The following is a 26,952-nucleotide window of genomic DNA, read 5'->3' as shown; positions in this document are numbered from 1 at the left end:
TTTAATATTTTCAAATTATTATAAATATTTTCAATTGAAATGGGAGCTCCTATAGGATTATTTCACGGTGACAGAGAGTGATTCCACAAACATCTTGAACGATCATTCTGAGACTGTAGACTTGACAGATTAATCTGGCATTTAACCCTCTAACGGTGTTTTCTTTAATATGCGAAAAAAAAGTTCTAAAGCAATGTTTTCTAGGATAATTATTATCCAATAAAGTCGAAAAAACCATCCATTCTTCATTATCTCTTTTAGTTTAGGCGCTAGGTGAGAAAATATAAAATTTTTTTGAAACTCTTTTTGCTTCTAAAATTCACATTTTTAGTTTTTTTCTTTGTTTTTTTTTTGTTGTTTCTTTTTTTGTTCTTTCCACATAAGTAAAATTTCTAAAGTGTTTAATATTTATGACACCTGGGCTTATGCCCGTTTGGAATACAGCTCACTTGAGCTAGCCATCCTACTCTCGCAATGCTTTGATTCGCGGAAATCGACGGAGCAGCAGTTGACTGTTTTGCTTTTTCTTTCATAATTATTGTTAATGTAATTTTGTAAGAAATGTTTTAGCATTAAAAGCAGATTTTTTCTGCAACGGCTTATACAACCTGTGAAGGAGGATTTCCACCGTTTGCCTCTGGAGGTTGGTCACCAACGCTAAGACGGCGGTGGACGCAATAGAGGGAAATAAGTCACTGTTCCTGTAACGTTGTTGCGCTTTTAAAGCATTTGCCGATGAATAAAATATCTATCTATCTATCTATCTATCTATCTTTTTTTCAATTTTTTTAAATAAAATATACAAAGTAGAATGACATATCTTTCAGTAAAAAATAAATTTATTTTAGTCAGATAACTTTAAATCGGTATTTTTATGGAAATTGGAAATGAGTTTTTTTGCACTAATATTTTTTGTTGCTTTTTCTCTGACCTGTCACACAAAACTGGGAATAGCAACAAAACGAAGAGTCAAAATGAGTTTAAACTTTCAAGAGATGTTTATAAGACTATTACCGAGGACACTATAGCACTTTTAAATAAATAAAACCTTTATTGTCGCTGTAAATGTGATTTTTGTGAAGACCGCCTGGAGGCGGTCTTACCCGTTAGAGGGTTAATGAACTATAAGAGCACCTTGCCGAAATTTATAGTTATTAGGATTGTTTGCATTGTCAGAAACGTTAGAAAGGATGCTTTCAGATGATTTTTATTTATTTTTTGTCTATAAATTTTGGTGTCCTAGAAAAGATTGCTAAAATTTAGGCACACACTAATTTTTTGTTAATCTAAATTTTTACCTAGTTAACCGCTAATCCGTAATTACTATGCGATTGTAATTCCGAAGGGATCGGTAATGTAAATTTTTGGCGTGTTGGGTTGTTAAAAATAGGGGTGCCATATCGCATCGCAGCTAATCCTTCTTCTTTTTCTTTTTAGTTTCAACGCAAACCCGTCTAAATGCGAAATTGCATTTTCAACTCGTCTAATGTTTTTATTTTTATCAAAACAAAAAATGACTTTTATTAAATTCTACATAAACTTTTGCTCTCATGCTGAGCCTTCTGCTAGAGTTTCCATGGCTTTTTGGAGAGCTTCACCAAAAGATTTCACGTAGAGTGGTGAAATGTCTGTGAAGAGAGCATACGGTGTTTCGTAAATCTTCGATTTTTCCTCCAATTCTAGATTCACTGTGTCAAATTGCTGACCAACTATGCGAAATCCCATTGAAGAGACGCAAATACAGAGATTCTGTCCTTCCAATGTTGTGGCATTAATATAAATCCGGCGATCAGTTGACTCCAGACGCTCAGACACTTGAACAGTCTTTAAATGGGCTTTTACATCGTTAATAATTGCACTAGCCTCTTCGTGCCAGTCCATCAATTCCTCTGAATCAAACATCTTGTTTCAAATGTGTACTTTTCTCAATTAAAAAAACTACGTGTTTTTGTTTACAATTTGCATTTCGTGTTCTGCACTCCAATTTTTTTTAGAGACCCTTTAAAAATCACACAAGGCGGAACAGACGAGTTTTTGGCATACGATCCACCACCTTGAAGAAAACACGAAAAATTGTTACAAAAAGTAATACACTGTAAAAAAATTAGGAAATACCTGTGAGTGAACGAAAATCAAAAGGAAAAAAAAAACACGATAAAAAATCTTAACATTTTTTATAAGGTATGATTTCACTTAAGCTCTTGGAAAATCTCAAGGACTTTAACACTTGGAAGGACCCTACTGGCAGCCGCTGCCAATTCAGTTTTCAATTTAATTTCTTATAATGAAGAATATATCATTTCGCCTGGAGGCCTGATTGAATGCGTGCGGAATTTATCTGGCTATTTTTTCGTTATAAAATTTTTAATAAAAATTAAATATTAATGTAAATATATTGCAAAAACAAAAAACTGCACTCGGAAGGACCAAGTGGCAGTTGCTGCCATATGCATTTTATATGGGAGCTTGACGTTCTGCAGATGTAATTTTCTTGACTGTTGTGTATAAAAGCCTTAAAAGAACAAATTGAAAGTGTTTTTGCAAATTATTGAGAAGAATTATGGGAAATATTGAATTGGGAAATATGAATAATTTTTGGAATTATTCAATTTTTCTCTTACTTCCCAAAGCTAAAAAATCCATTTTGTTAAGCGAAGTTAATAGAAAATAGTTAATAGTATTAACTATTGTTCATAAAGTAGAATTTTTGCTTTGAAAAATAAGAGAAACATTGAAATATTCAAAGGCTGTCGCATTCAAAGGCAGACCACTTTCTCTTAGTCCATGATTCTGGTAAAGATGAAAACATCGAATGGTTAAAAATCTTTAGATACAGTACCCAAGGAGATTAAATTTCTGATTCAGACACTAGAAAAGAACTGACTAAAGCTTTGAATATTAAAATATAAGTAAAAATATCAAAATATTTTGTAAAATCCGATAAATGGCAGCGGCTGCCACTTGGTCCTTCCGTGACACTTTTAGTTAGGGTGTTCTACGAAGTGTCCCCATAGCAAAATTCCGCAAAAATTCCAATGGAAAACTTGCGTCCAAATGGCTAAATTCGCTGGAATTTGACGATAAAATTCCACTAAGTTTTCCTATGGAATTTAAAGCCGGAAATTCCATTGGAATCATATAGTGCTCCATGGAATTTACTAGTACGATGCTGGAATTCCAGCGTTAAATTCCGCGGAAGATTTATATGGAAACTCACACGTGAAACGTCCGCGGGATAAGGTGGAAAAAACATATGGAAATTTCCACTATCTTTCCATAGGGTTTTCTATGGTTTTTTCCACATTTTTCTCAAATGTCAAGCAAATAAAATGGTGTTGCGACTGTTGCAAATCCACATAAATTCCACGAGCATTTCCATGGACGTATTCTATTAGAAAAAATCCAGCATAAATCCATTAAATTTTCCTTGGAACCTATTATGGAAAATTCCTATGGAATTTTTTAAGGAAAAATAGTGGAAAATTCCAAGGAATTTTTCGCTTGTTATTCTTTTATTCCGCTTTCCTTTGCAATGGGGGTTAAAGAAAATTTGTTTTTTATTGTGCATTGTTTTTTTACAGTGTACTTTTTACTAAAGGACTTTTTGCAATTTCTTCAAAGTGGTTAATAAGTGCCGGTTCTGGAAAATTTGCGTGGTCAGAGAATCTCCCGAAAATGACAGCTTTTGAGGGTGAGTAAGAAAGATATTCATGTGGGAATTTGTAGTTTGGATCCTAATTTACCTTTCTCCGTACAGAGTTTGGTGTTTTGCCGGAAATTGGACGTGCTGTTGATGAATTAGAATGGACTCTACCCACGGATGTCCAAGCTGAAGCAATTCCCCTAATCCTGGGCGGTGGAGATGTCCTGATGGCTGCAGAGACAGGCAGTGGAAAAACTGGAGCCTTCTGCTTGCCCATTTTGCAAATTGTATGGGAAACCCTCAAGGATATCCAAGAGGGAAAGGGTCAGAAAGGAGGAGGAGGAGCAGCAGCTTCGGGAACTACGGCAAAGCCATGGACAATGTCTTTCTTCGACCGTGGGAATGCCCTGGCTGTGTCCCCTGAAGGCCTAAAGTGCCAATCGCGAGAATTTAAGGAATGGCACGGATGCAGATGCACAACTGGCGTTCAGGGTGCTGGAAAATACTTCTTCGAAGCTACTGTGACAGATGAGGGGCTCTGTCGTGTTGGGTGGTCTACTCAAAGTGCCAATCTTGACTTGGGCACTTGCAAATTTGGCTTTGGCTTCGGAGGAACGGGCAAAAAGTCCAACAATCGCCAATTTGATGATTATGGTGAAGCCTTTGGGATAAATGACATTATCGGATGTCTCCTGGATCTGCAGGCCAATGAGGTGCGCTACATGAAAAATGGAAAGGATCTTGGAGTGGCCTTCAAAGTGCCAGATTTCTTGCGCACTGAGGCTTTTTATCCGGCTGTTGTGCTGAAAAATGCTGAGATGCTTTTTAATTTTGGAGAGGAGCCCTTTAAGCATCCTCCACCAAAGGGATTTGTCGCTCTCACGGCAGCTGACAAGAAGAATGTCAAGAATAATCCTCAAGCTGTTCCCTCAGCAGCTGCTGTAGCCGATGCTAAGCCCAAACCAAATGCTCCGCAGGCGATAATTATTGAGCCATCGAGGGAATTGGCCGAACAAACCCTGACGCAGATCACGAGGTTCAAGAAGCACCTGAGGGATCCTATGATCAGTGAACTCCTCCTGATTGGTGGAGTCAATGTGCGCGATCAGATGGCCGCCCTGGAACGTGGTGTAGACATAATTGTTGCAACTCCTGGACGTTTGGAAGATCTCATTGGAGGTGGATACCTTCTGCTCTCTCACTGTCGATTCTTCGTCCTGGACGAGGCTGATGGATTGCTGCAGCAGGGCTATGGAGACATGATTGATCGGCTGCACAAGCAAATCCCGAAGATCACGGCTGACGGAAGGCGTTTGCAGATGATCGTCTGCAGTGCTACGCTGCATTCATTCGACGTCAAAAAAATGGCTGAGAGACTCATGCACTTCCCCACTTGGGTGGATCTCAAGGGGGAAGATGCTGTGCCAGAGACTGTGCATCATGTAGTAGTGAGAGTTGATCCACAGAAGGATACAGCCTGGCACAACATGAGACAACGCATTCAGACCGACGGTGTCCATGCCCAAGACAATGTCAGACCAGGAAATAGCACAGCAGAAACCCTGTCCGAAGCCATAAAAATCCTCAAAGGAGACTACTGCGTGAGAGCCATTGAGGAGCACAAAATGGACAGAGCAATCATTTTCTGCCGCACAAAACTCGACTGTGACAATCTCGAGAAGTATTTCAGGCAAGTCGCTGGGCAGAAATACTCCTGCGTTTGCCTGCACGGTGATCGGAAGCCCCAAGAGCGAAAGGCCAATTTGGAGGCATTCAAGGAGAAACGTGTGAAATTCCTCATTTGCACCGATGTAGCTGCAAGAGGAATTGACGTCACTGGGCTGCCATTTATGATCAATATCACCCTTCCGGACGAGAAGTCCAACTACGTGCACAGGATTGGACGCGTAGGAAGGGCTGAGAGAATGGGACTTGCCATCAGTTTGGTGGCATCTGTGCCAGAGAAAGTCTGGTATCATGGGGAGTGGTGCAAATCTCGCGGGAGAAATTGCTGGAATACCAACTTGACTGATCAAAGGGGATGCTGCATTTGGTACAATGAGATGAATGTGAGTACTCACAAACATATCATAGCCCTATTGTAATCATCACAAAAACTCATGTCCTCCGATTGGTCTCAAACTTTGCCAAAATATGTTTCGGCACTCCCTGATCACAAATATATGGGCGGGGGGCTAAAAACTCTCCCAGTTTTCAGTAAAGGTTTGTAAATTGCAATATAGTCTATTGACCCCATTGAATTTAAAATGTGATAGCTTTTAACTAGGCCTTAAAAGTTTTAAAGGGGTCAAACTTTTTTTTAAATGGCTTTACCTCCGGTTCTAATTGTCACAATTTGATCACTAACGGTATTTCAGAAAATTCTCGTGAAATTACTATTATCTCTTTCTAACATTGAATGTTCATAAAATCACCACTAGGGGCGCTATTTACCTCTGGTCTTTTGACATGGATCGGACTAAAATTTTAGTATGTTTTAGCTGTATTTCATACCCTCTTAACACAAAAAACTTAAGTTCCTCAAACAACCCTGCCTGACCGGAGCTTAACCCTTTAAGGACGATTGGAACACCGGTGTCCCATAAAGAAAATAATTTTTCCTGACTACCTAAAGTTATTTTTTTCTTATGTCTGTACATAATTGTAAAGTAGAAGGTTGAAGAAATCTAGAATATTTTTTACAAGTCTCTAGCTATTTGCTCTGTAATAAATATTTAAGCTCAAAAATGGCGAATTTTTAAATTCTCAAATTGATTTTATTTATTTTTTTATATTTTCAATTTTTTTAAAGCAAAACCCCTTTGGCAATAAAAACTACAATACTCATACGTAATATTTTTCATTAAAGCGAAAAACATTATTCATTGGTATTGCCAGAAAAATTACTTAAAATTTTGGGCTATTTTTGTCCATATCGTTCATAGAGGCACAAAATACACCGAATCAGACTCTGTTGGACTTTCCAAGGTTAGATGTAAGACTTATCATTGATTATGTTTCTCAGTTTCATTTTTATTGTTGATTTTCAGTCCGTAAAAAGTGTCTCGTCGTTATAGAGTTAAAGAGTATTAATTGTGCATCTTGATAATCACTTTTAAAGGACAGGTTAAAAATTCACATGCGGTGGTGTTGCTTTAGCGTAAAAATTCAAACTAAGGGCTCTATTCTGCGAATAAAGATAAAGATAAATATAAAGAAATAAAAATAAGTATAAAGAAATAAAAATAAGTATAAAGATTTGGTATTCAACAATCAAGATTTCAAAATAAAGCTGTGAAATATCTTTATTTTTATCTTGGATAAAAATATTTCAAAATTTGGTTTCTGCGGTGGTTTCTGCGATGATTCTAACATCAATATTCTTTATTTTTCATAAAGATTTCAAAGGTGGTCTCGAGGTGCTTTGAAATCCTTATTTGCGTTTTGAAACTTCTTATAAAAATCATTAAAGCCATGGAAGATCTTTTAATTTATTAGAAAATTTAAGGATGCAGAGGCAGATTAGGAACACAATAAATACAACTTTTTTTTTTTATTTCAACAAAAAACACTTATATTCAGTCATATACTTCGAAAAGATGTACTATTCCAGAAGACGGTAAAATTTTGATGAATTAAAAATCTGAACTGAATTTATTCTCTAAATCTTATAGTTCAACAAAGATTGTAGAAACTGCTCTCTTTTGGAGTTCGAGCAGTTAAAATTGTTTTTATTAGCGAGAAATGAGCCTTTGTACCCCATTTCTTATTTTTAGAAATTGTTAAAGGTAGGGCTCGCCAAGGAGTTCCTAAGCTTTTCTCATTCAATCATCTCACTTTCTCTTCTCTATGCCTGGCGTTCCGTTTTTATTTGAATGAGTCCGGCTGATTTTCCCTAAGAACGTACAGTTTGCTTTTTTTTAGGTTGTCTTCTTCCTACACAATCCTAGCCCTCAATATTGTTACAGTTACTTTATGTGCCGAAGCTTCAGGTTTAGGATCTAGAGGAATTTCCTCGACTAGAATCTCATACGTTTTATAATACAGTGATCATTATTTTTCGATCTAATGGCAATGACAGTGATGAACCGGTAGCTGAGAGTTATCTGGGTTCTCTATGACGAACTTGAAGTTGAAGGAATCCCTTGCATCTATTTTGCTGCCAGATGTTTCCTGATTCTTAAACCGGTAAATCCATCTAAGAAATTTTGTGAAAAGTGCACTCAAAAATCTACATTAAAAACAATTGAATATGAAATTCGGGGTTTCTGTGCCTTAATCCAATCGTCTAAAATTTATAAAACATTCCCTCTGATTTCTTGGTGTTCAATCAATTTCAAGCTCTTTTTGTTCCGGAAATATTTTTTCTCAAAGTACCTGAGAAGTGTATGAAAAGTGAAATTATTTCCAGGACTTTTGCACTTAAAGTTATCAATTTTATAAGCTGATTCATACCACCCGAAAGATTTTCCTCGTCCACCACAATTTTAAAAGAAAATTTCCACTCCTTGTCGTGAAAATTAACTAGAAAATATCTCCTACCAAGAAATCGGCTTGGTTGACCAAAGTGCCAAAATGACAAGGCATAAGTGACAGTTTGGATATTGAAATCTTTATTTACATTTCTTCGACTTTTTATCCAAGATCGCAGAATGCCAAATCCTAAAATTTTTAAAATCTTTATTTTGAAACTTTATCTTTATTCGCAGAATAGAGCCCTAAATTTTCTAAAAAAAAACACCAATTGTGCAAGTTCCGATCAGTTTTACTGCTCGAACTCAAAAAGTTAATTGTATAAGTCGCCGCTCTGGAAATTAAATGGTAAAAGATACTCACTTCCGAACTTCGATGACCTCCATTAATAAAATATTATTATTTTATTAGTTATTATTATATTATATTATTAATTATTATATAGAGACCTATTAGGCTCTCAAAAAAACAATAAAATTGCTCGCTATTTAGGATTTCGAGACCTTTGGGAATTAGGCGAAACCTCTAGTCTGAAGACCATTTTATGGATTTTGATAATTACTTCGGCATTATTGTAGCGTATATTTATATTCCGTCCATGTATCATTTACTGGTCAGGCTATACCATTTACCCGATCTTGTCGATTGAATGTTGAAAATTGATTTTTTCCATAATAATGTCCTGGACACACTTACGACCAAAGTCCAGAGATGACTAAGCTCGTTCATAGCCAAGTCAGTTCCTGACACACTACAAACGAGGCTTAACATTTTCTGGCACTCACAAAACATAACTTTCATGGGCTTTATGCAAATATTTCTACTGAAATGCACTAGTAGTCCTTTGAAAATGAAACTACTTTTAAATTTACTTCACATTTCACGTATAACAACAAGAATTATTCACTAGAATCGCCAAAATTGGCTTAAGTCGCAAGTTAGCTTCCACCTCACAACTAATTGTAATTAACAATAATTATTGGACGTGTACTGAGACATGATATTACAAATAGTTTCATTTTCAGAGGAGTATTAGTGCATTTCAGTAGAAATATCTGCATAAAAACCCAGGAAAATTATGTTTTGTGGATACCAGTGAATACTAAGCCTCATTTGTAGTGTGTTAGGAACTGACTTGGCTATGAACTAGCTTAGTCGTCTCTGGACTTTAGTCGTAAGTGTGTCTAGGGCATAACCCTCTGAATGCACCAGGTATAGGGGAGACCGGGGTAGAATTAGCAACCAAATGAAATTTTTCATTGCGTATAATTTGTACAAAAAATGTTTGTATGAGGTTGATAAATATTTCAATGAATAGTAAGGGAAGTATATATTTAGAATAAAGTGGTTCTGCCCCGGTCTCCCCTACTGCTATGGACGTTTTTACGCTACCGAGAGCAACCGATAACATCAAGTTGCTACGAATTCCGAATTCTAGAAATTATATTGCATAACGGGCCCAACATCCCCAACTTTAGCTCCAAATTGAATCCGCGTACATTCCGAGTTGGGTTCAGTTAAGAATCTCACCTACCATAAGCTCACCTAGGTTTATCACTAGATTTTGCCCATTTTTTTAATTTGGAAATTTTTTACAGTACTTAGCTGAGATTGAGGATCACCTCAACATTACCATTCCTCAAGTGGACAAGGATATGAAGGTGCCAGTGAATGATTTTGATGGGAAAGTAGTTTATGGAGAGAAACTCAAGAATACAGGGACCGGATACAAGGATCACGTGCAGCAATTGATTCCAGTGGTACAGCAACTTTCAGATCTGGAGTCTAGAGCTCAAGTACTCTTCCTCAAACATCTTCCTAAGAAGCGCTAAGATCAAGGGTCTTTTTCCCGGAAACTCATATAATTTATTGCTTGTATGATCGAAATAAAAGAAACTCAAATCCCAGCAATTTACAAATCTATTTACCTCAGTGGTTTTACACTAGCTTCCGGACACGTTCAGTAGCTGTCTACTCTGGGTGGTGGTGCATAGTGTTCCTCACTGCTGCGCTCTCCAGCTAGCCACTGACGGTGTCTCTCATTGCGCATTGCATGGAAACGCATCAGCTGCTTCTTACGGCCGACACACTCTTGGAAATCACTGATGAGATCAGCACACTTCAATCTGCCCCTGTCTGTTCCGTAGGCCTCCAGGCACTCCATCATATTCAACTCGAATTCCCCGCACTTATCGTAGTGCTGATGATTGGGAATCGATGCCGTGATGTCTGTGAAGATGTTCCGGAGAAATGGTTGTGAAGACATTGCTCAATTTATAGGATTTTTCACGGATTTTCTTTCCAGGAAAATTTTTCTTGCTGACAGTATTACGACACCTAACCTCAAAATTTTTGAGGGTAAAATGCTGTCAGTTTGAATAAAACACCGTTTAGAAACAAAATTTTCAATGAAAATGCGATTTTCCCGATTTTCCTTTAGGGGAAATTCATGAGATATCATTTTGTAGTTATTGCCGTCTTTATTGAACACGTAAATTCCAATATACAATTGTCTAAGTAGAGAAGAATCTGCGGAAAATCTTCCGGAGATTGTCAAGAGAGAAAAAAACAGCAATTTTCCCGTGATCGTTGGGAAGGAAAAGCTCTTTTGGGATTTATAAATGCAAATTGAGAGTATCCCTGTGGAAAGAATCCATGAGTATTGGCACGATAAGGGGGATTTTGGGGCGGGAATGTGTCTTGATCATCCTTTTCGTCACCATTTTGCTGGAGTACATGAGATCACCATGGAGACGTCCTGATCAAAATTTTCCCTAGCCATGGGATCCAAGTTTTCCTTGTTGTCCATGGTATCGCAGCTGCCATCATTGAATCCACTATCAGTCCTCGTGAAGTTCACCTGGACGGAGTCTTTTATCTCTACAGACTGTTTATCAGTCCGATGGCCAAAAAACTCAACTCCTTCATCCGTGTCGGCGATTTGGGAGAAAGAGTGAGAGAGATTCTTCCGGCTGGCTGAACGACAGCGCATTGGAGTCTCATGGATGGCCAGAGTATCATTCTGACTGAGTTGCATTGGTTCCTCGTCTCCCTCTGAACACACTAGTGACATCTCAATGCACCTCCCGTCCCCAGAAGACCTCGGCGGAGATGTCTCTTCCGGTGACATTTGCACTGAATACTCCGATCCGGATCGTGTACTGAGGCGCTCAGGAGTACTTTGGTAGATACTTGAGGTGCTACTCCGAGCCTTCTGCTGCTTCCCCGAGGCCGAGAGCTTCCCAATGGGCGACAGGGACCCAAAAGTCTCACGTTTGATGGGTGTGATTGACAAATTGGGCGAGAAAGAGCTCCTATCGTGAGGCGAATCAAAATTTCTCCCTCTGAATTTTTTTCCCCAATTCTCCGGAGTTTCTGTCCAATTTCCCGATGGTGGAGGCATTACCACAGCATCTTCCTCCTCCTCCTCAGCCTCCTCTTCATCCTCAGTGCCCTCGGGAGCCCCAAACAATTGCCTCCTCAGTGATGCATCAATTTTCTCCTGATCATAACTTTCCTCCTCCGTTGGAGCCTGCTGCTGATCAGCCGTAAAGGTAAAAAAGGGCGCCAGAGCATCCTCCACGGCTTTTGGTAGTCGTGGAGGCAATGTGAGGACCGTTTGGGCCACACCATGACGTTTTCCTGCCACTGCAGGCTCTCCTTCATCCTCATCGTGGCAGTGCAAAACTTTAGTCAGTCTCATGGGACATTCTATAGGACTAGGCACAACATGCTGTTCCCTAAAATACGTAGAAATTGCCGCCTGAGCCCGTGCTTCGACATCGGGATCCGGCGAATCCAAGAACTGTGTCTCATGTGCTTCAATTGTTGCCGGATTGAGTACAGACACCTGTTCCATGGTCCATTCGAACTGTGTTGATGAGTGCGGTGGAGTATTAGGTCGATGGAACAATGACGGACTGAAAAACCAATGCCATAATAAAAACAATCCCCAAAAAAATCTCCCCAGAATTACCTGCAAATCGCCGGCAAATGAAGTCTCTCAGTCAATGCAGCTTCAAAGGGGTTAATAACCTTCTTGATGTGCGAGAGCGGTGGGGTACTGATCATGGGTAGTAGTCTGAATCGACCACCACGCAATGGTGTTTGAGATCCTGATGACTTTGGTGAGTTCTGCAGCTCCCGGAGGCGCATTTGGGGCGAAATCTTCTTATTGGGCGTCCCTGAATTCATTGCAATTTTTCCAGGCCAAATATCATCCGCAGCACATGAAGTGGATGGCACAAATTGGCAGTGGGGATGCAAGTTATTACTGTTGGAAGACTTTTGGACACTTTCGGCTGCTCAGTTTGTGGGAAAATTGGCTGGAAATCTTTAACGATTTTCCTCCTGACACTGCGAGCCTCACAGGCAACACACACACACAAAATTTCGCATGGCAACTCTGGCAACCCTAGAAATTTTGATTTGAATTCCCAACGGCTGCTGAATTGCAATCTAAGATTTTGAATTTTCCGCGAGTGTGTGTATGAATATTGGGAATTTTGCCCTGCAGGAGCAGTATGCAACTAATTTTAATATATTTCGTCAGTTAAATCAGCATTTGTCGTAACTTCATTTTTGCGATTTTGAGTGCATACAGTGGCAACAAGATAAATAGCACACCTTCAGCGATTTTCCTATTTTGATGTTTCATGATACAACACCAAGCTTTATATCTGATCATGCTTTATTTTTTAGAAAATATAATGCCCATTATAAATAAAAATGATAATTATTTAATATTTGTATCTGTTAAAACCATGTTTTTTGTCATTTTATGAGTTTAGGTGCGGCCAATTTAAATAGCACACTTTCATTTACCCTGAAAATATTACCTGAAATTTACTTTTATTTTGAAATTCATTATATTTCTGTATTCTTGATCATTTATAGGCATTAATGCCACAAATTTTCGTAAAATAAACTGAAAAATAAACTGAAAAATAATGCAAATAGAGCCTTTGGTGCAGATTTCCAGGCTTTACGTAAAAGTGTTTAGGATAACTAAGATATATCAAGGGAGATAACCATCAATTTAATAATTTTTTGTGATCAAACTTACAAATCACGTAAAAACTTGAAAATTTCGTGTAAGAATTACGATTTCTAGAGAAGATTCTGCCATTGTTCTTATAGTACATAAAACTAAACTCATTTGTCGCTATGCCGAAATTAAAGGAACAAATTGAACAAAATTTGAAAAAGTAACTGATATGAGCATTACTGAAAGACAATTTTATGTAAAAAATACCCGGTTTAGAAGTGTTTCCAGACGTAGAGAAGTTAGTATCCAAGCGAAACCTTACCTGTTGTTTGATTTGTGTTAAAGAGCATATGCAGAAGGACCTCTGTAATTCTGGAATAATAATCTTTGAACAGATGTATTCCTGTTTAATATCACAGGATATGACATAAGAAAATATTAAATGTCTCAAAAGTCAAGACTTTTGTTCTTGATACATAACTAAGAACGTAAAACTTAGCGGTGGTAATTTTATAGTACACGGGGTTACTTTTTGCGATGTGGCGTATAACCTGTATATGGAATATAAGGCAATATAAACCAATTTGTTTACAAGGATATCATTAAACAAGACTTGTACTTCAACATCCAAAAAAAAATGCTTTTGGTTTTTAAGTTTTAACCAAGCTAATGATCCTAAACGCGCTGCCAAGATTTTTTAAAACTGGTGCATTCAGAACAAAATTGACCTTCTGGAATGGCCGGGACGATCTAAGGACCTCAATCCTGTTGAATTTAAAGGAAGAGATTGACCACAAGATAAATCTCTCGAATGTGACTAATTTGAGATAGTTTTAAGTTTGATATTCACATTACATGAAATACAATCACATTAGAATAGTGTCAAATCCTGATTTCCTTAATGATCCTTCGTTGTCAAGCGCTCATTTTTTCAAAAAGTTACTTAACTAAGTACTAATTAATCCAAATTTAATTTTCAAATAGAATTCGTAAGTTGTTAATTGCAGTAGAACCCCGAAAAATATCACATCTTATAGGGTGTGCTATTTATGTTGTCCTCTCAATATGTGCCATTTCAAGATTCTTTTAATCGTATCAAATTTCTTGATAGATTTTTCAGGTTTTTTCTTCATATTCAAAATGTATTTATATACAAGTTCATTTATTGTTATTACTTTCACCATTTTTAAAAGCTTAATTTTTCGAAAAACAAAGCATATATTACAGTGTCCGAAACTGTGCTATTTATCTTGTCGCCACTGTATATTAGGGTGTTTCAACTAGGAAAAAAAATTTTTGGCACTATTCTCACGGTGCTGTATTTGATGAGACAAGAAAGTTTTTCTTCGACGACCATATGATCAAACGCTGTTTAGAGGTGGCTGAACGACCCTCTCTGTAGTGTAAAATCCGGTAAAATCAGAAAAAGTTCTACAGAGAGGGTCGTTCAGCCACCTCTAAACAGCGTCTGATCATATGGTCGTAGAAGAAAAACTTTCTTGTCTCATCAAATACAGTTACCCTGAGAATAGTGCCAAAATTTTTTTTTCCTAGTTGAAACACCCTACTGTATATACATATTTAGAATCGGCGTAATTTTGTTTATTAAACGCACTTGAAAAAAAGAACCTTTTAGAAGCCCAATAAAAATTATTTTAAACAAAAATTATCGAAAGTTTTAAGGGCACTTTTAAATAAAAATTATTAGAATTTTGTCGTAACTTTCAAGATGTCCATACATTGGAAGTTACGGCTTTATAAACGATGGAAGTTACGATAAGATTTTACAGTAGACTCTCTCAAATTCGGGCATTTGGGACCGAAACGTCACCCGAATTAGAGAAATTCGGGCGACAAATTTTTTGAAATGCAACGATTTTTTATTCATCTGCATACACTTATTGAGTTCACATACTCATATTTATGGTAAATTACATGAAAACCCCTTAATAATGCAAAAACACATTAGAACTAAGACAAACTATGGCAAATTTGAGCATTATTTGCTTCATTTGATAATCATAATAAAACTTGAAAAATGTCAACAAACCTTTTTCAAATTTAACTGCTACCCGAATTAAAAAGTAACCCGATCTTAAAAGAGCCGAATTAGCGCAAATAAGGCATTTAGAGGTATCGGAGAAGGATGTCTTCTATGGAAAAAATGTAGTCCTAAGTTAAGTCTATTGTGTGCTGAAGAGAGTACATTAATATTTAGTTTAGTTTAGTTTATATGATTTTTCAAAAGTTGCTTTCTTAGGTCATTTTTCAGAAATTTTAGTTTGATTTTGTTTTTCCGCTCCAAGGATTTTTTGAAAAAATATCACATAATTTTCAAATTGAAGCACAACTACTTACCTTTACAACGGATGCCCATTTATTAAGTTCTGTACACTATAGAACCGGAGGAATAATTCGTAATATGTGACAAAACAGCAAAAACAAAAAAAATAATTAAAGAAAATTGTGACGTATAGGAGAAAAACCAAGAACAGATTCTTGATCACGGGACTCGACTCTACCAAACGTACCATGTGAGATCCGTGTGCCAAAAATCGTGTTGCATAGTGAATCGATACTCGACACTAACGATCCATTACAATGGGACAGTTATCATTTCACCCCAGACTTTGAACCCTTCGAATACAGCAATAGCCCTGTGAACATCAAAATGAATAGGTACAGTAGACTCTCTCACAATCGGGCATACGGGGCAAAATGTCATTCAAATTATCGATAGATTTCGACATCAAACCATTGTAAATTCTACAAAAAGAGCTTAATTATGAAGAATGATGAATCATGATAAAATAAGAGGAACTACAGCGAATTTGAGCAAATTTGCTTCATAATTAAACGTGAAAATTGTCAACAAAATTTTTCGCCCGATTGAAAAAGAGCCGATTAAGTGAGAGTCTACTGTAAATAAGAAATAATTGAGTGCCATTAGAAATATGCGAAATATCACACCCCATCAAATAAAAAGAAAATGTTTGCTTGACATCATATTTTTGCTTTATTAAGTTAATTGTTGATTCATAAATTACATCGATATTTTTTTTTAATTAAATTTCTTAATATCCTTATCTTTCCTTTTTTTCACTTCCCTTCTTAAAATATATTTCAATATATTTTTTTTTAAATAAATGTATATAAATGACAAAATACTTGTCTTCTCTTAGACATATCTTTTTGATTTCTTTTTTTTATAATTCCATTCCTTTTTTTAGTACAATTCACTTTAATGTTTTTTTTCTACCATGAAAAGTAAGCGTTCACTTTTTGACGAAGAAAATAAAAAAAAAATATATATAATTGGGATGAGAAAATGAGATGGGGGCTTTAATAAAAAATATAATATTTACATAATACATTTCTTTTTCTTTTTTTCAAAAATATTATCAATTAAAAGCTAAAAATCTAATACGTCTTTGCTTAATTTACCTCACCTTTCTATGCTTTCGTGCTTTTTTTTCGATATCTAATTTAACATTTATGTTTTATTTCACAATTATTTTCTTTCATTTTTTCTTTAAATGTCCAATAATATTTGCTATGGATTATATAGATTTGCATTTTATACTTTTCTTTTTAATAGATGAGATGGTATATCTTTCACAAGATGAAAAACACTGAGAAATTTTCTTTTAAAAAAAAATGTGAAATTGTTTTTATCGCAGTGTTGAATACCCAACTAACTGCTTGATATAAAGATCTTGTTTTTTTTTTTCTATTCATTTCTTCTATTTCGAAATTTTAGTCAATTTTATTCCGTTATCCCCTTCAATTAGGCCGCATTGGCAAAAATGTAAAAAATACTTTACTTTTAGAGTTTACCTTTTCCAAAAAAAGCCATTTTCATTATCTTTCTTACTGTTTCAGCCAATATTTTGTTGTGTAAAAATTTTTTTTCACGAATAAATAAGGCATTCAATCGAAATATTTATCCAAAAAATGTTTCTACATCATAAAATATGTTTTATTTTTCTTTATTTCTCCAAGTGATTATGCATTGAATTACACATTTATATTGTTTTTATCGTGAATAAATTGTTTATATTTTGATATATATTCATTTTAAAATATGTTTATGGCATTGAAAAGCGTCTTTTTCTGCCATAAAAAATTCACACAGATTATACATTTATGTTTTCATCTGTATTCTTTTTTCTTTCTTTACAATTTGAACGATGCAATAACTATTTTTTTTTGTTTTAAAGATAGTGTTACACAATTTCTGTTGCATCTCTGATGCTTTGTCCTAATTTAATCTGAAGCAATGTGCAAGAAATGCGCACAAAATCGTCCATCGTCATCTTAACGTCGTTATAACCCATTCCTTACCATGGTATTATACATCATACGCAAATTGACTGATTTTAGATGATTTATTTCTGGGCAATTGATATTCGAATTTCTGTCGGGAATGGATTTTTGGTTACTTTAGTCCTTCAATTACTTGCAAAAATTGCCCAACAGAGATGGAAATACATTTTGTTGTTCTTTTCTCGCTTCGCGGAAAGTCATGCAAAATTTTTGCTCAAAATGGCGCACAGAAAATTCGACATCCCGTCGAATTTGTTAAAATTGACCTCCATCTTCTTTCCTAATTTGAATTCTAGTTGACAATTTGTTTTCTTGGATAGTTACTCTATCTAAATCAATAGAGTTTGTAATAAATTAATGTACAGAATTTAAATTCAGTGACCATTAAGACGCGTGTTTGAGGGCGGATCCCCGCGCCTCCATAATGGATAATTTTTTTTCTTTTAAAAAAATTCATCTATTAATCTGTAGGAAACTAATCCCAAAATATGAATATTCTATCTCAAGTATTTCTGGTACATTGACTGAATGGGTTAACATTATAGCCAGGCCGCGGCAATTCCACTGGATTTCCAGCAGTCTTTTCTGTCATATCCGCGGATATTACCACTAAAAAGCCGCGTAGAGTTCCCTGGATTTTACCGCTCAAAATCCCCGTGGATTTCCGAGGGGGAATCTGATGCTAAATTACCTTTTAGTACTCCATGGAAGTTCGCGGAACTCTGTATAGAACCATCTAATAAGAAATGTCCGCTAGTTTCCATTGACTTTTCCAACGAATATTTCCACGACTTTTTCTATGGATTTTTAGCAGTATAAGGTACAGTACCCTCACTCGACCGGGTTCCTCGACTCGACCAATTTTTGAATGTTTGATGGTCAATTTCGTCAATTTCTATGAATTTGTCACTGGTTCGTATTATTCATGGAATGATTGACCTATTAATGTTAGATCATACGCAAGATATTATAGCAAATATCGCTCCTTGGAAATTATAAGGGGTCAACTCACTTTTTTGCAATTTTGAGATTCTAATGCACTTGGAAAGACAATTTAATAAATTTTCAGATGATATAAGTCATTAAATTTCGTTATTAGAAAAGTTTTTCAAAATTTTAATCATTTTGATTACTTGCATAATTTTGTTTGAAGTAAGGTAAAGTGCCCTCGAGTCGACCGGTTCCTCGACTCGACCTTTGGTCAATATTTGAATGTTTTAATGGTGAATTTCTATAAAATTCTCACTGATTCGTATTTATTTATGGAATAATTGACCTATTAATGTTAGATCATATGCCAAATATTAGTGCAAATATAAATAAATTGAATAAACAACTCTACTGGTCGAATTGAGGAACCGGTCGACTTAAGGGCACTTGACCTTATAGGGGCACAAAATATATTCATCGTTAAATTTTTTGTGAAACAGGGAACTAACTCAAGCAAGTTGATCCCTTGTCATTCTAATTTCAGCAAAATTTGCACATCATTTAGAACGACAAGGAGCTAACTCATTAAAAAACATATTTAGAAAGGTAATAATATAAAAGTTTCGATGCTTATATTAGTGCTCATACAAATAGAAAAGAAATAAATTGTTTTTATTCAGTCATTAAATTGAGGTATTTATTTACACAAAGTTGAATATTTCATGCTGTCTCCTGAATAATGGCCAAAAATTAGTTGGGCCCCTGTAATTTCCAAGGAGCGATATAAATAGTTTGAATAAATAAATCTACCGGTCGTTACGAGGAACCGGTCGAGCGAGGGCATTTTACCTTAATCGTGTCAGCCCTTTAAAAATTCGGAAAAATCCACGTTATTTCCACAAAATTCTCCGCGGAATTTTCCATGCAACGGCCATAGATACTTCCATGGTTAAATATTAAGGAATTCCACAACTTTTCCAGTGGATTTTCTTTATATTTTTCTTCAAAATAATTAATAAAATTGATTAAAAATGGCGTGGAATTTTCATAGAAAATTTCTACAAAAAAATACATTCACAAATAAATGGAGGATCAGTGCCAATAATTGGCATCTTGCAACTTAGAGAAAATTGATCTCTCAAACACTCAGTTATTGTTCTACTTTTGGGTTGAAAACATTGCTACTATATCGTACATTTCAGTATGACTAGCTCGCACGAATTATAGCGTTAGGGCGAGAAATAAGTGCGGAATTTTAGTCAATTTCAAAAATAAATAAAATGTTTTAAAAAATATTCCATCTTTTCACTGACAGCTGAACAACAAGGCCGGCAACATAATTTTCGTAGTTCCGCTGCTCACCACCATGAACGCAAAACAGTGTCTTTCACATATATTTAGTAAGGGGTATTTTGTATGGGAGCTTCTTAAAAGTAAGGTATGAAAGATAAGGGTTAATTGAGGCTATAATCCATGCTTATCTGGTCAGACGGGATCCCCATCAGCAACAATCAACAACTGATTTGTGGCTATGCATTGCTTGAAAAATAACTAGAATTGCTTCATACACTAGCTGAAGCACAAAAAATTCGAAGATCGGTTTCAAAAGCCGGAGAAAACACATTCTCACTTCTCGTATGACAAAAAGATTGTCAAATCGTGGAACAACATCCTTTGGACAAATTTTCAACAAGGATTCAGTTGGAAAAATCCCTTCTCTTCAAATAGTTGCCCCTAGTTAAATGGCACAAATTCGCTAATTGCAAATTCTAAAGCGAATCAAGATATGGTCAGCTGGTTGTCGTTATTTTTTTTCTATAAATTTCGAAAAATAATAATAGACGACAAGATACTTCAGATCTTCCCCATAATAAGGTAGATTTTCTAATAAATAACAAAAATTTGAAATTTTACATCTATTATATCTTCAACACTGAGAGAAATCCGAAAAAGCCAAAATAACATTCCGGAAATGTTAATTTTACCCTGAAGAATTGATCCGAAATCGGTGTAAATATTACCCTTTTTAGGTGTATTATGGGTTAAAGTTACCTTTTTTCATGTTGATTTTACCCTCAAAAGGTGTAAAATTAACATTAAAAAATATTGATATATTTTTACACCCGAAAAGTGTTAAAGTTATGACGAAAAAAAAGTTAATCGTAGCCTTTTTTCTCAGTGAACTAATCATTCTTAAGTTAGTATTATGGTATTTTTTTTTAAAGAAACAAATGGTTTTAGTAAATTTTAATTTTAAATAAAATTGAGCCTTATCGTGATATAATTTAGCTGCACAAGAAGATTGGGAAGCTAAATTATATTATAATATGGCTCAGTTCCACTTAAACCTAGGAGAAAAATCTCAATTTCAAAGGTGCCCCACTTCCCCCTAAGGCTAAGTTCTATTTAGAACAGACCTGTGCTCGTTAAAAGTCGTGTAATATCGGAAATTTTGTATTGATAATTTTAATGGAAATTACAGATAGCCATACTGGTAACACTAATCCTGCTCTCTCACGCAAGGTGCCATGATAAATATTTTTGCGCCAAAAAGACATAACAGACATAAAAACTCATATAGAAAGAAATTGTCTTCTTGATATCTTTGTCGGAAGACGGATAGTGTTCACTACACACCCTTTTACTTGAATCTCGCAGAAATACAAATTAAAAGAAATTAAATGCAAATATCACTTTAAATGGAAAGTTCTTAAATTCAACAGTGCGAGAGAGATAGAGACACAAATAACTCACTTGACAAACGTCTGGCGGCGCTGCGGTTGCAAAAAATCTCTGAAATGCGACAAAATATTTTCTTCTCTATTTTATCCTTATTAGCAGGCCGTGTCTCTTCTTATAATATGAACTTTTGCATTCCTTATTAACCAAAATAGTGTTGTACAAAAGGGTTTTTCTCAAACCTATCCTGAATTTTGGGACAGCTCAAAAGAATATTAGTCTTCCAATTCAAAATTACATCCCAACACTGAGAGGAATCCGAAAAAGTTAAAATAACATTCCGGAAATGTTAATTTTACCCTGCAGTATTGATCTGAAATCGGTGTTAAATATTACCTTTTTTAGGTGTATTAGGGGTAAAATGTACCCTTTTCATGTTAATTTTACCATTAAAAAGCTGTAAAATTAACATTAAAAAAATGTTGATATATTTTTACACCTAAAAAGTGTTAAATTTATGAGGAAAAATTGTTAATCGCAACCTCTTTATTTTCTCAGTGAATGTTTTTGTTGTAATATCGACAATTATTCACAATTAACCCAAATAACTATATTCAACTAAATTATTAAAATGGTTTTCTTGTGAAAATTACTTAACTTTAAGAAATTAAACAATTTTCACATTAAAAAACCTTTCATTTTCTCTACGTGAATTTTCGCGGAATTTCGAAGAATGCCAACAGGCACCACCAAATTCACTTCGCCTTTTATTTTAGCTCAGGCCTGGGCTAATGTATGATTTAAAAAAAAAGTTTGTAATTCATATTTAGAGAATTTTTGAAGATTATTTCATGCAAGGTTTTAAAGGTTATCAATTTTTATTTGACAAAAAGGTTATTCCAGAATTTGAGGTTTTATTTAATTTAACCTCAAGTCTTAAATTTTTGAGGTTAGGCTGATTTAACCTAAAACCTTTCTCCGAACTTTTCTCCTATTTTTTAATAGATAGATTAAACCATTGTATAATTTAATTCCACACTTCCACAAAGTAATTGTAAAGCTAAATTAAAATATATAAGACTAAGTTCTGTTTAGAAGTAGAAGAACCCCATTTTAAAGAAGCACCAATTCAGTGGTGCCTTTCTTCCTCTTTATTGACCAAATAGGAGAATGAAGCTCATTGAACTAGATTCTTCCTCTTTCCTTAGAGGTTAGAATCTGAAAATTTGTGGAAAAAAGATGACAGACGACATTTAAAAATTAAAATAACCTCTATTTTAGAATTCAAATCGTTCAATGTGGACAAATTTGTGAAAATAATTGCTAATATTCGGAGAATTGTGAAGTTTTTTTCATAAGAAGTTTATGTGAGGTTATGTTAAAATAACCTCACTTTATTAGCAAATTTCTTAGAACAAAAAGAAAATTAGGCCCGTTATGAGTAAACACGAAAATTTTTGTTTTGAAAATATGTTTTTTTTTCAAGAAATTGAAAGAATTATATAAAACATGTTTGAAAAACTAAAGTTGTTATGCGTACGCCATTAGATATGTCATCTTTTATTTCTTACGGAGTTGTATTAGTAAATTCTAAATTCAACACTTGAGATATTTTATGATTGATTGCACGACCTTTTCGATAAATCAAACCTGTCGAATTCAAATGTTAGGAGAAAAGCATCTGTCCAGGGAGTTAAGTAAAAAGTTGACTATAATAACATGCAATTATCTATTAAATGCATGAAATTTTTTGAATTCAAAAAATATTTATTTAGAATTGCCGCTTTTATCACTTTGCTAAGTGCTTTTTTAAATTCAAGAAATTGCTCAGAATTTCATCATTTCACGATTACTATCTTAGTTAATTCGCAAACAAGTTTGAGGAAAAAATAAAAAAAGGCTGTCTTAATGGCGAACTAATCCATTTTGATGGATGAGTCCGGTATCTAGGGATAAGCCAGGCTACAGAGACCAAGTTTTGTAGCCGCAAACAAGAGAATATAAATTGAACTTAAAGCAGTAACAGCTCAAAAAAATGCAACAGAAATTGTGTAACAGCCACAAATTGATGTAAATACTATCCTGTCATACACGTGAATTATCAATGATATTTCAATAGACGAATAATTTATTTTATTGTTATAATTTACTGTTTTTCAATGTCCTTTATCACGACAAAATGGTAAATTTGTGAATATTACCGCCAAATTCTTTTGAATTCTAAACACATATAACATGAAGAACTTTATTATGACGTTTGTTTTCTCTCTCTCAATATTATGCAATACACTTCTGAAGAAGCATAACCAGTAAACTAAATTGGTCCACTAGCCCGCTTCCATAGAATTTGTGGATAAAATTTTTCCAAAAACGAAACTTTTTCCATCTACTTTACATTAATATTAATGTAATAATTATGTCGTTTTATAATTTTGCTATTTTTCCATCTCTTTTCTAAACCTTTCCAAATCTCTTTTTTTATTCCATTTTCTTTTGTAATAATCCAGATATCTGCATGCAACTCATTCTATTAAACATTTATTACATTAATCCTATTTTCGCTTAATCATGGGGACTTTCAACTTGCGTTTTTTTGCCGCTATCCACATCCTTCGGTGGTGTTTCCTAATTGAAGAAAAGAAAGCAATATTCGTAATTTAAAAAGTTTTAAGAAACTTTTTATATCAATAAAATAGTTTTTTTTAATTAGCCGATTTACAGAATGAACAAATTATTGCAACTTCAAAAAACCATTAATTCGTAATCCGGTGTTATCATACTTACATATTTTAATTTAAATTCGATCGTTTAGACCCCAGCGAGCACAGTTAGCTGAAAAAAGCTGCATTTTCAGCATATTTTTGCTGAATCGATCAGCAAAAATATGCTGACCGGTCAGCAGTTCTCGAACAAAAAGTACTAACCAAATAAAAGGAAATAGTACTGCCTCACAAGTATTGTTCTAAGGTTAGCAGAAATCAGCTGAAAATACATACAATTTTCAGCAGAATTGAAAACTGATAGCATTCGGTGCTCGCTGGGTGTGTCATTTTTAACTGCTCGAACTCCAAGAGAGAGCAGTTTCCCCAATCCAATTTTTTTAGCTGAGATTCTTTACAATCTCAGCTTTTGTGGTCCTACACTGAGAGAAATCCGAAAAAGTTAAAATAACATTCCGGAAATGTTAATTTTACCCTGCAGTATTGATCCCAAATCGGTGTAAATATTATGCTTTTTAGATGTATTAGGGGTTAAAGTAACCCTTTTTCACGTTATTTTTACCCTTCAAAAGGTGTAAAATTAACATTAAAAAATGTTGATATATTTTTACACCCGAAAAGTGTTAGTTATGAGGAAAAAAAGTTAATCGCACCCCCGTTTTTTTTCTCAGTGTAGGTGAAATCCGACCCCGTCAGATCTGGCCCAAATTTTGGATTTACATGTTTTGACACTCGAGCGCCCACAGAGCTAGGATAAATGTAAATAGCCGAGACAGCGACAACTGAGCGATAACCATTTTTTTACCCTTTGTGTCTCGGCTTTGACCATTTTTTTTTGGTAATTATATAGGAATTACCATTTTTCGTTTCGAAAGCTCCTGGCACTCCGAACATTTTTATTCGCGACAATTGTATGAATGACCGTTTATTTTTAAATCATTAAACCGCTAAATTGAAGATCTAAGTACATCGAAAATTGTTCATTGATAGAAAATTCTTCCAGGAATGATAAAATATGCTGAGTTTGCTATAAATTAAATCTTGGTAATATCAAAATTGTTTACAATTTTCGTGATTCTAAAATTAATGCCCATCACACAATAACTTTTGTTTGTAAATATGTATTCAAAATTTTCTATGAGGCCATTTACATCACCGCATTAGATTGGGATTTGTTTAATTTTTTCTCGATATAAACGGCAAATCCAATACGACCCCTCGTATCGAATTGGATTGGATTCAAGTTGTCCCAATTGTCCCAAACATTTTCGGAGCGCGCGAAGCAAAATTCGGAGTTGCATTTGACGTTAAAACTAACCTCATCATTTATGTTGGTTTGGTAAGGAAGTCGCACAAAATAAAATTTTCAGGACTTTTTTTGTGTATTGTGCAAGGATATGGGCAACAACAAATTTAAAAGAGGTGGCAAAGCAAGGAGAATAAGCTCCTCTTCTAAATTGATCAGGAGAAGGAGGTTGTTGTGACGATAGACTCTAAAAAAATCGCAACCAAGAAGTTTTTGCAGAGTTCCTTAAACAAGGATATGAACGTAGTGTTAAGCAAATTGTGTAGGTTAATTTAAGAATCCTAAGCAAAATATCCAACTTAAAATCGAAAATATTATTTTTAACCTCACAAAAATGGCATCCCGCTAAAAATCCAATTCAATCTCAACAGTACGATGTAAACAGACAAGATTGGATTCGGATTTTGGGACAATCCAATCTCAATCTAATGCGACGATGTAAATGGCCTCTATGAGAGAGAGCTAGATGACTAGATCTACCTTTCATTCACTCTCATTGGAAATTTTGAAAACATGTTTATAAACAAAAGTTATTGTGTGCTGGGCATAACACTCTGATTGACTGTTATTATTTGATAACAAATAATAAACTTAATCATTAACCCAATATTTTATTTATTAATTTAATTATTATATATTTATTCCTTATTATCCTTAAATTACTATTTGCATTTTGTCAGGTAATAATTAAAAAATATTCTTTTTTCTGTTAATAAGCTTTAAAATATATTTAAAAATTTCGAAGGGTAATATCAAAAATCTACGGGAAACGAAAAATCCCGTAGACCTTTTTTAATAAGTTGACAAACTTTTTTTAAAATAAATAATAAAATAAATAATGAATAAAAAAATGTAGATTAAATAAATAAATAAATAATAGTAATTTTTATTTTATAGGTATATTTTTAAATAATTTACAATATCTTTACTTATACTAATCAAATGATAATAAGTTAGTAAATAAAAACAAAAAATTAAAGAAAAACATGATTAAAAATTTGATGTTTTATGCGGATTATTACTTAAATTTCATGGAAGCAGTCTGATATTTTTTTTATAAAACTTAACTTTCAATTCATTCTGGAGGTTAAAATCGACGCAAAGACAGCGTAAATTTAAAAATTTTACAGAAGAATATTTTATAAAAGCATTTGAAAATTCATATTGGCATTTTATGTTTCTCTGTGTTTTCGATTGCAGACTTTTTAATTATTTATTAATGAAACCTTTTTAGAACCAAATCGATTTTCTTTGATCCGAAAGAGAGTATAATTGGAATACTAATGAAAAGTTAGGTCAATTACATAAGCTGTCCCAGCTACCCGCTTGAGTTCGAACAATAATAAACCGCGATTCTTTACCCCCAAAACTCAATTCACAATCGAATTTTCACGCATTCCGAGTTGCAAGCACCCCGAGTTGCACGCATTTCGAGGTCACCTGTAAAGAATCTCAGCTACCATAAGCTTATCTGGGCTTATCACTGGTTTTATTTCTGAACTTATTTGGACTATGACGACCATTTTTTCAATGGACAAGCATCCCTAGTGATTTCATATGGGTCTCGTCCTCTGAAGTGTAAATACCTAATTTAAGTGTTCGGTGGTGCCCCAATTTCCCTTATGACTTTTTGTTCGAAAGAATTGACATCTTTTTCGAAATCGAAATTTCGATTGTCGAATTTTCGGCTTCAGCGCTCTTAATTCTGATCGCATGAAGTTGCTATATTTTAGAAAGTTAATGCATTCTACGAGACTTTTTTATGTGTTTGCTGATAAATTTCTGATAAATACCATTGAAGATAGGGGAATGTACGCATGGTTCGCACAGAGTGAACCTTCAAACGATGCGAATTTTCTCTTTGTTTGCAGAGAGCTGACCTACCATT

The 26,952-nt window shown here is 34.6% G+C and overlaps 5 protein-coding genes across 11 annotated transcripts in view; 1 reads left to right on the top strand and 4 right to left on the bottom strand.

The window, feature by feature from the left end:
• Positions 1-1,466: 1,466 nt before the first annotated feature.
• Positions 1,467-2,040, bottom strand: LOC129803555 (GSK3-beta interaction protein). Of its 2 annotated transcripts, XM_055850204.1 has the most exons (2): positions 1,707-2,040; positions 1,467-1,628 (listed from the first exon to the last, which is right to left on the bottom strand). In XM_055850204.1, the coding sequence occupies exons 1-2, from the start codon at positions 1,900-1,902 to the stop codon at positions 1,549-1,551; spliced, it is 276 nt and encodes a 91-aa protein (XP_055706179.1). In that variant the 5' UTR covers positions 1,903-2,040; the 3' UTR covers positions 1,467-1,548. The 2 variants fall into 2 exon arrangements, with proteins under 2 accessions (XP_055706179.1, XP_055706178.1); XM_055850203.1 differs by having other exon boundaries at positions 1,467-2,039.
• Positions 2,041-3,587: 1,547 nt separating this feature from the next.
• On the top strand, positions 3,588-10,035 carry LOC129803553 (ATP-dependent RNA helicase Ddx1). Its single transcript, XM_055850201.1, has 3 exons — positions 3,588-3,691; positions 3,758-5,712; positions 9,715-10,035. The coding sequence occupies exons 1-3, from the start codon at positions 3,676-3,678 to the stop codon at positions 9,946-9,948; spliced, it is 2,205 nt and encodes a 734-aa protein (XP_055706176.1). The 5' UTR covers positions 3,588-3,675; the 3' UTR covers positions 9,949-10,035.
• LOC129803554 (NADH dehydrogenase [ubiquinone] iron-sulfur protein 5) lies at positions 10,019-10,463 on the bottom strand. Its single transcript, XM_055850202.1, has one exon. The coding sequence runs from the start codon at positions 10,380-10,382 to the stop codon at positions 10,077-10,079; it is 306 nt and encodes a 101-aa protein (XP_055706177.1). The 5' UTR covers positions 10,383-10,463; the 3' UTR covers positions 10,019-10,076.
• A 113-nt stretch (positions 10,464-10,576) lies between these two features.
• LOC129803552 (protein aurora borealis) lies at positions 10,577-12,525 on the bottom strand. The gene is made up of 2 exons (XM_055850200.1): positions 12,093-12,525; positions 10,577-12,036 (listed from the first exon to the last, which is right to left on the bottom strand). The coding sequence occupies exons 1-2, from the start codon at positions 12,308-12,310 to the stop codon at positions 10,833-10,835; spliced, it is 1,422 nt and encodes a 473-aa protein (XP_055706175.1). The 5' UTR covers positions 12,311-12,525; the 3' UTR covers positions 10,577-10,832.
• Positions 12,526-16,095: 3,570 nt separating this feature from the next.
• LOC129803551 (rho guanine nucleotide exchange factor 12) overlaps positions 16,096-26,952 on the bottom strand; it is a 193,722-nt gene continuing 182,865 nt past the window's right edge. For all 6 annotated transcript variants that reach the window (XM_055850193.1, XM_055850195.1, XM_055850194.1 and 3 more), the window contains one exon: positions 16,096-23,663. In XM_055850193.1, coding sequence (XP_055706168.1) covers positions 23,601-23,663 — 63 coding nt within the window. In that variant the 3' untranslated portion in view covers positions 16,096-23,600. The remainder of the gene's footprint in view (positions 23,664-26,952) is intronic.

The sequence above is a fragment of the Phlebotomus papatasi genome, chromosome 2, assembly GCF_024763615.1.
Source record: "Phlebotomus papatasi isolate M1 chromosome 2, Ppap_2.1, whole genome shotgun sequence".
NCBI classification, from domain to species: domain Eukaryota; kingdom Metazoa; phylum Arthropoda; class Insecta; order Diptera; family Psychodidae; genus Phlebotomus; species Phlebotomus papatasi.
Note: the sequence above shows the minus strand (reverse complement) of the source record. Positions and strands in the feature narration are given on the sequence as shown.